General features: G+C 39.6%; 1 protein-coding gene across 1 annotated transcript; it reads left to right on the top strand.

Moving 5' to 3' along the window:
* Positions 1-261: 261 nt before the first annotated feature.
* On the top strand, positions 262-822 carry LOC136162821 (small ribosomal subunit protein uS17-like). The gene has a single exon (XM_065927265.1). The coding sequence runs from the start codon at positions 307-309 to the stop codon at positions 781-783; it is 477 nt and encodes a 158-aa protein (XP_065783337.1). The 5' UTR covers positions 262-306; the 3' UTR covers positions 784-822.
* Positions 823-7,059: the final 6,237 nt, after the last annotated feature.

The following is a 7,059-nucleotide window of genomic DNA, read 5'->3' as shown; positions in this document are numbered from 1 at the left end:
CAGAACTCTTATGGGTTGATTTCATTCTTGATTTGTTAATAGATTTAAAAATAGATAGAATTGTTTAAAGAAATTTTTATGAGAAAAACAAATCTAGAAAAATAAGTTGTTTATCAGATTTATGCCTACTTTGGATGTTGTAACATTAAGAGGAGGTAGGCAGAGGTAGCAGAAAGGGCACTGTAGGTGGAATCAGAGAAGGGGTGACCTAACTGTGTCATTGGTCATTGTATCTTTTAAATGGTCACGTTTCCAAAGGAAACTCGGACAGCCCCGCGGCCTTCCTTTTTTCAGGCAACCGGGAAGATGGCGGACATTCAGACAGAACGTGCGTACCAAAAGCAACGGACCATTTTTCAAAATAAGAAGAGGGTCCTGCTTGGAGAAACTGGCAAAGAAAAGCTCCCTCGATACTACAAGAACATTGGTCTGGGCTTTAAGACTCCAAAGGAGGCCATCGAGGGCACCTACATTGACAAGAAATGCCCTTTTACGGGTAACGTCTCCATTCGAGGGCGGATCCTGTCTGGCGTGGTGACCAAAATGAAGATACAGAGGACCATCGTCATCTGCCGAGACTACCTTCACTACATCCGAAAGTACAACCGCTTCGAGAAGCGCCACAAGAACATGTCCGTGCACCTCTCTCCCTGCTTCAGGGACGTCCAGATCGGCGACATCGTCACGGTGGGCGAGTGCCGACCCCTGAGCAAGACCCTACGCTTCAGCGTCCTCAAGGTCACCAAGGCTGCCGGCACCAAGAAGCAGTTCCAGAAGTTCTGAGACTGGACCTCTGCCCGCTGCCCCAAACACAATAAAGATATTTTCTCCGTCAAAAAAATAAATAAATAAATAAAAAATAAATGGTCAAGTTCCCCTGACTTTGAGCCCCAAATTCCTCATCTATTAATTTAGGTTTTCCTGCATAGTGTCGCTGACAGAGCCAACTCATCCTATGTATGTAAAAGTACGTTTTTAAGATTACTCTACATTTTGTTTAAGGCCTTCTTGTTAATATTATTATCAAAGTAGTGACTGAGAACGTTGCTTTGTTGACCATCCTCTCATGCCATTACCCTGCCCAGAATTTGTCCCTCTATCCTGATCTGCTCCCTTTTCCTTGAACTTTCTAGGCTTTCTCACTCCTTACATTTTGGTACAGTAAATAGCTTTATCTTAAAACACCCACTAAACTTCTGAAACATCGTTCATTTCTGGTTTTTCTCTTATTTTGGTTTCTTTTTCTGGGTCTTTCTCTTTTTCCAGATCCCTAAATATTAGGATTTCCCAGCTCACTTGTGAGACTTCTAACTCTATTCATGTCCTTGGTGATCCCATCAAAGCCCCATGCTGATGAATGCTAGGCTCTACATGATCTCCCCTTGCATATTTCTCTAATTGAATCCTCTGCTGTATTTCTCTCCCATTCACACAGTTCTGTCCCCACTACCCACCACAGGGCCTTTGCACTTGCTGTTGTCCTCCGTCCACACTTTCTCCCTTACTTCACTCAAGTCTTTGCTCAAATGTTATCTCCTTAGAGAGTGCTTCTCTTCACCATCTTATCTAAAATGGCACACACCACTCTAGACCCTCTCTCATCCTTTATCCTATTTGTCAGTTATACATTTATGTGCCTACTTGTTAATTATCTTTCCCCCCAGGAGGGCACAGACTTGACTCTCTGTTTACTGATCTATTTCCAGAGCCCACTGACCATCACATAGTAAGCCCTGTAACTTGGAATGAATAAATAAATGAATGAATGTTGCTTCCTCTGATTGAATACTATCCATCTATCTAACTTCTACATCTGTAAGGAGCACCCTAAATATTACCTCCTTTGAGTAGCCTTTCCTTATTGATCAAACTGGTTTACCTTCTCCATCTCTGAGTGTTCATAATAACTTCCTACTTAGGTTAAATCCATTAGAGCATCTTATTTGTTTGTTTACTTGTCTGTTCCCCCACCTTACTGCTGTGTTTTTGGTTGTTCTAATTCAAGGGCAAAACATCTTGCTAGGAATGAAATTGTGAAACTTTTCTATAGATTTGATCACTTTTAAATTAAAAAATATATTTTTGCATTTAATATTATTTAAGAAAGTTTACAGATATTGATAGAATATTGTTCAAAAATGCTGCCATGTGTGTTGCAAATATTTTTAGCAGGATTTTGATTATGGCTTTGGGCCTTATTCATTATTGTTATTATTCATCCTTTTCTGTAGTCATATATGTCTGTTCTTTTCTTTTTTGGGCTTCTGACTTTTCCAAGTTTTTAGGTCTTTCTAACCATAAGTTTATATAATTTTTTTCTCACATTTTTTTTCTAATTACATATTACAACTTTTTATGTTTAATTCTTTAACCTGTGTGCAAAATATTTTACATTTGGGACATAGGAAGTAAAGGACTAGTCTTATTTTCTAATATTTGAAATAAGAAGGAGACAGTTCAGACAGAAAACTTACTTTCTGTCTGATAGTACTAATAGTATAGAAGTTACCTGTTTCTTCACCATAGCTGGGGAGGAATTTTTCCATACCTGGGGAGGATTTCCCAAATACTAATTCTTTTTGTAGGTTTTGATGCCTTATTGAATCCAGAATTCTTTTTTTTTTTTTTTTTTTGGCCAAGCAGTGCCACATGCAGGATCCTAGTTCCCTGCCCAGGGATTGAACCCACAACCCCTGCAGTAGAAGTGTGGAGCCCTAACCACTGACCTCTCAGGGAAGTCCCAGAATCCATTTGAGTCCAGGTAAAATGAACTCTAAGTGTAACACACGTCCACTGCGGAAAATATAGAAATGTGCTCTTGAGAAGATATCATGACTTTGACAGTAAATATGTGACCCAGCATCTTATCAGAACAAGGTCAGGATTGTGCTCATTCTATGTAAACGTTTTTTCAGCCTTAAAACTTGAATAACAATGATATTTAAACTGTGGTCTCAGGAGTCCAAGGAGACAGTGAAAGCATCCCAGGGACTGCTGTGGGGGGCATAAGGCTGGCAGAGGGTAGGTGGGCTCTAGATCATCCACTCTGTATCCAACCAAGTGGGTCTGTATAAAATTTCTTTTAAAAAAATGTTTGAAAACCACAATCTACAAATAAAACAAATGCTCAAATGCAGGATTATAAAATTATAGTATATTTAATTTTGTTTCAGTCTGATAGTGTTTCTTACACTTAAAATGATAATGATGATTTGGATCCCACTTTTGGGTCAAAGCCTTTACTCCACGCTGCCCTTTCCTCAGTTGCTCCTCAGACGTGAGTGCTTTGACCTCCTCTTCTCTCTCTCCCTCCTTTTGAGCCAATTTCTTTCTGCCTTCATTCCTCCCTGTTTCAGTCTGGAGCTCTTAGTTCCCTTGCCTTCTTGTGGTTCCACCTGCAAAGGGGCCCTCTGCGCAGCCAGGCTAAGCAGTGTTTCCCATTCTCTACAACTGCCTTTTCAAACCTCCACAAATCTCTGACCCTCCTGCCTCACCCTTAAAGAATGACCTCACCTCCTACTTTAGTGAAAACAGAAAGCTTTAAAAGGAACTCCCCCAACTTCCTGCCTCCCCCTCCTTTCCACCTATTAAGGCTATTTTTTCCACCTATGCTGTGGATCACACACTCCACTCCTGTTGTCTTGGGCTTTGCACTATTAATCATCCTCTCTCTCTGAATCTTGAATCGCTTTGGCTTACTAGCCTTTCACTCAGTCAGTTATAACTCAACAATTTGATTGAGTCACCATGAAGGCTCCTGTCTGTGGGCACTTCTGTGACGCTCCTAGACTCATGGACCCAAACGTTCTTTTCTTTATGCTGGCTCCTTTGACAAGCAACTTAAATTTATGAAAGAAGCAGGGACAAAAAGCTAGAAGAAATCTCTATGCATATAGTCCTTTTGGAGCTTAAAAAAATTTTTAGAAATTACTATGCTTTGGGTCACATTTGTGAAATGGAATGGAGAGAATGTTCCTTTCATAGTTTTTATAACTGATGCTTTTAGTTACATAGAGAAAGGTGGGGAGAGAGAAGGTGAAAAGACTTAACGTAGTTACTGAAAATAATATTGGAATAATTGTCAAGTATTATATAAGGACAACAATGAAAAGGATGGCCCAACTTCTGGATCTGCTGATGAGTCAGATGCATCTCTCTTGAAGCTAGTAGTTAGTAAGACAGGTTAGCAGAAATTAACAATTTTCAGAGACCCAGGGATCCAAATAACCTACTAAATGACTGGTCTCAGAAACTGAACTCGCTGTTATCTACATCTCATAGACAAAGAGATGACATATAATCCACAATAAGGGACTAGAAGTCCTTAATGTTTTTGAGAAGGCATTTGAACTGGAAATCATAAAAATAAACTTAGCACGGGGTGCCCAGTAATATGTTTTCTTAATTCCCAAATCCTTTGTCTAAAGTTTAAAAAAAATAAGTGAAAATATTTGAGGCTCTTTTGGTTTTAACTTCCTTAGGCTTCATTCCCTGGGTTGTAAGTATCAGCAAATCATTCCTATTTATTTGTTCAGACCCCTCCGTTACAGTACACTTATGATTTGTCTTTGTAACTGTTCCTTGGCACTCTCATATTAAGTAATGTCAAAAAGCAAGATACGTTGTTGATATTGAAATAGTTTCCTGCCAAGGGCCCTTGATAAATTAAGATTTAATCTTATACTCTTAGCTTTTATAAAAAGGTGACTATAAGAAATGTCTTTTCAAAGAAATGCTTCCTGTATCTTTTGTAAAGTCAAATCAAAGACATCCATTAATTCATTAACAAATATTTATTGAATCCTGATTACATGGCAGGCTAGGGATACAAACATGAATGAAACCCAGTGCCTGCCCTGAAGGAGAACACAACCTAGGAAGGTACAGACACATAAATAAATCATAATACAGTGTTAGAGTGTCTGTAATTAAAAGCACAAATAAAGTGCTATTGGAGCAGAAAGAGAGTGAGTAATTCAGCCTCCAGGTAAAGGAGAGCTTCTCACAGGACAACAGAAGAAAGTTGGATATTGAAGGTTGAAAAGGGCTACCCTAACCAAAAGGGGAGAAGAGAAAGGTTTTCCAGAGCCAAGAGCTGAATGAATAAAGCTGGACAAGCATGGATTCATAAATTCTGAGAACAGTCATTAGGATAGAAAAAGGACACTAGGAAGTATCCTGGGATGAGGCCAGAAAAGTAGGTTAGGGCTCAACTTTATTTATTTATTACTAATTTTTTTTCTTTGCAAAGTGAAGGTTGTATGTTGCTTGTTATGATTTTGACAGGCAAGACTCTATATAGGAACTGTGATACTTACAGGTGATCTTTACGAAATGCCTGCACAGACATGAATGTTGGAATGAACTTTATGTGTGTGTGTTTTCCTGGAGTTCTCACTTACCCTTTCCTGGTGAAGCAGAGCTCCCATCTTCCCAGCAAAGGAATCCAGAGACAAGACAGTGGGGCCTCTGCTGGGGCTGTGTGCTTGCCTGTCACCTCCCCTCACTCTGTCTGTACCCAAAGAGTGCAATTTCAAAGATACTTGTGGCATAATGGATGATATTTAGGCCCTGGAGTCAGACTGCCCTGTGTAACTAATTTACTATTTTCTAGCTATAAAATCTGCAGAAGGAAATGGCAACCCACTCCAGTGTTCTTGCCTAGAGAATCCCATGGACAAAGGAGCCTGGTGGGCTGCTGTCCATAGGGTCATACAGAGTCAGACACGATTGAAGTGACTTAGCATGCATACATGCATCGGAAAAGGAAATGGCAATGCGCTCCAGTGTTCTTGCCTGGAGAATTCCAGAGACGGAGGAGCCTGGTGGGCTGTCCTCTATGGGGTTTCACAGAGTTGGACACAACTGAAGTGACTTAGCAGCAGCAGCAGCTATAAAATCTTGGATGACTCAACATCCTAAGCCTCAGCTTTATCACCCCATCTGTAAAAGAAGAATGTATTCATTCATCAGTATTTATTGATCAGCTGCTATGGGCCAAGCACTTAATACAAATACCTGTCTAATAGGGTTGTTGGGAGGACAAGTTAATAAATGTAAAACATTTTGATTGGTGCTCGACCCAAAGTAAGTACTGACTAAGTGTTAGTTACTAGTATTAATGATCGTAAGGTTAAAATGCCCTCTTTAATGACAAAGAGTATGCTTTTCATCCTGGAAATGAGGAGCTGTTTAAGATTTCTAGGCAAGGAACAAGATTGAATTTCATTTTAGAAAAGTTATTGGCTAAAGAGGATAGAGGGGAAAATTGGAGAAAGAGAGATTAGAGATGGGAAGAAAAAGTAGAAAGTGATGCCAATAGTCTGAGATTGAGCACATAACACATATTAGTGGTGATAAGGTTGGAAAATAAGGCAGAGATCTGAGAGATCTCTAGATGAGAGAACTTGAGTTGAGGTAGGGTTGAGGACTTAAACATGACCTTCGCAATTCTGGTGTGGGTGATAGGATTAATGGCATCCTTAACTGAGACAGATAACACAAGAATTCGTTATGATGTAGACAGAGGTTGGATGACTAAATGTCCAGCCTCAGACAACAGGAAAGGAACATAGTCTGGTAAGTGAGGATAATAACTTTAATTAAAAAAATTTTTGGCAATGACGTGCAGCATACAGGATCTTATTTCCCAAAACAGGAATCAAATCTGTGCCCCCTCCATTGGGAGTGCAGAGTCTTAACCACTGGACCACCAGGGAAATCCCATAGTAACTTAAATATTGTACACTTTGCCTTTGATAATGAAGATAGGAAGAAGCAAAAAACAAAGAAAAACCAAGCAAACAAATCTAGATTTCAACAGAGAGGTGATAGAGTCAGAGATTTGAGAGTCATTGTGCTGTAACTAGGAGCTGAATTCTGGAATGAGATCTTGCCTAGACAGCCTTGAGGATAACTGACATTTCACCAGTGAGCTGAAAAACAGAAATCAATCCTTGTCAATATTTGAAGCTCTCATAGTGCCCAACCTCAGTTTTGTTCCTCTCTTTATTTCAATATAACCATTACTCTGATTTTTGTAGTCATCACTCTCTTATT

Source organism: Muntiacus reevesi, chromosome 3, assembly GCF_963930625.1.
Source record: "Muntiacus reevesi chromosome 3, mMunRee1.1, whole genome shotgun sequence".
In the NCBI taxonomy this organism is placed as follows: domain Eukaryota; kingdom Metazoa; phylum Chordata; class Mammalia; order Artiodactyla; family Cervidae; genus Muntiacus; species Muntiacus reevesi.
This window is presented reverse-complemented; position numbering and strand designations above follow the sequence as displayed.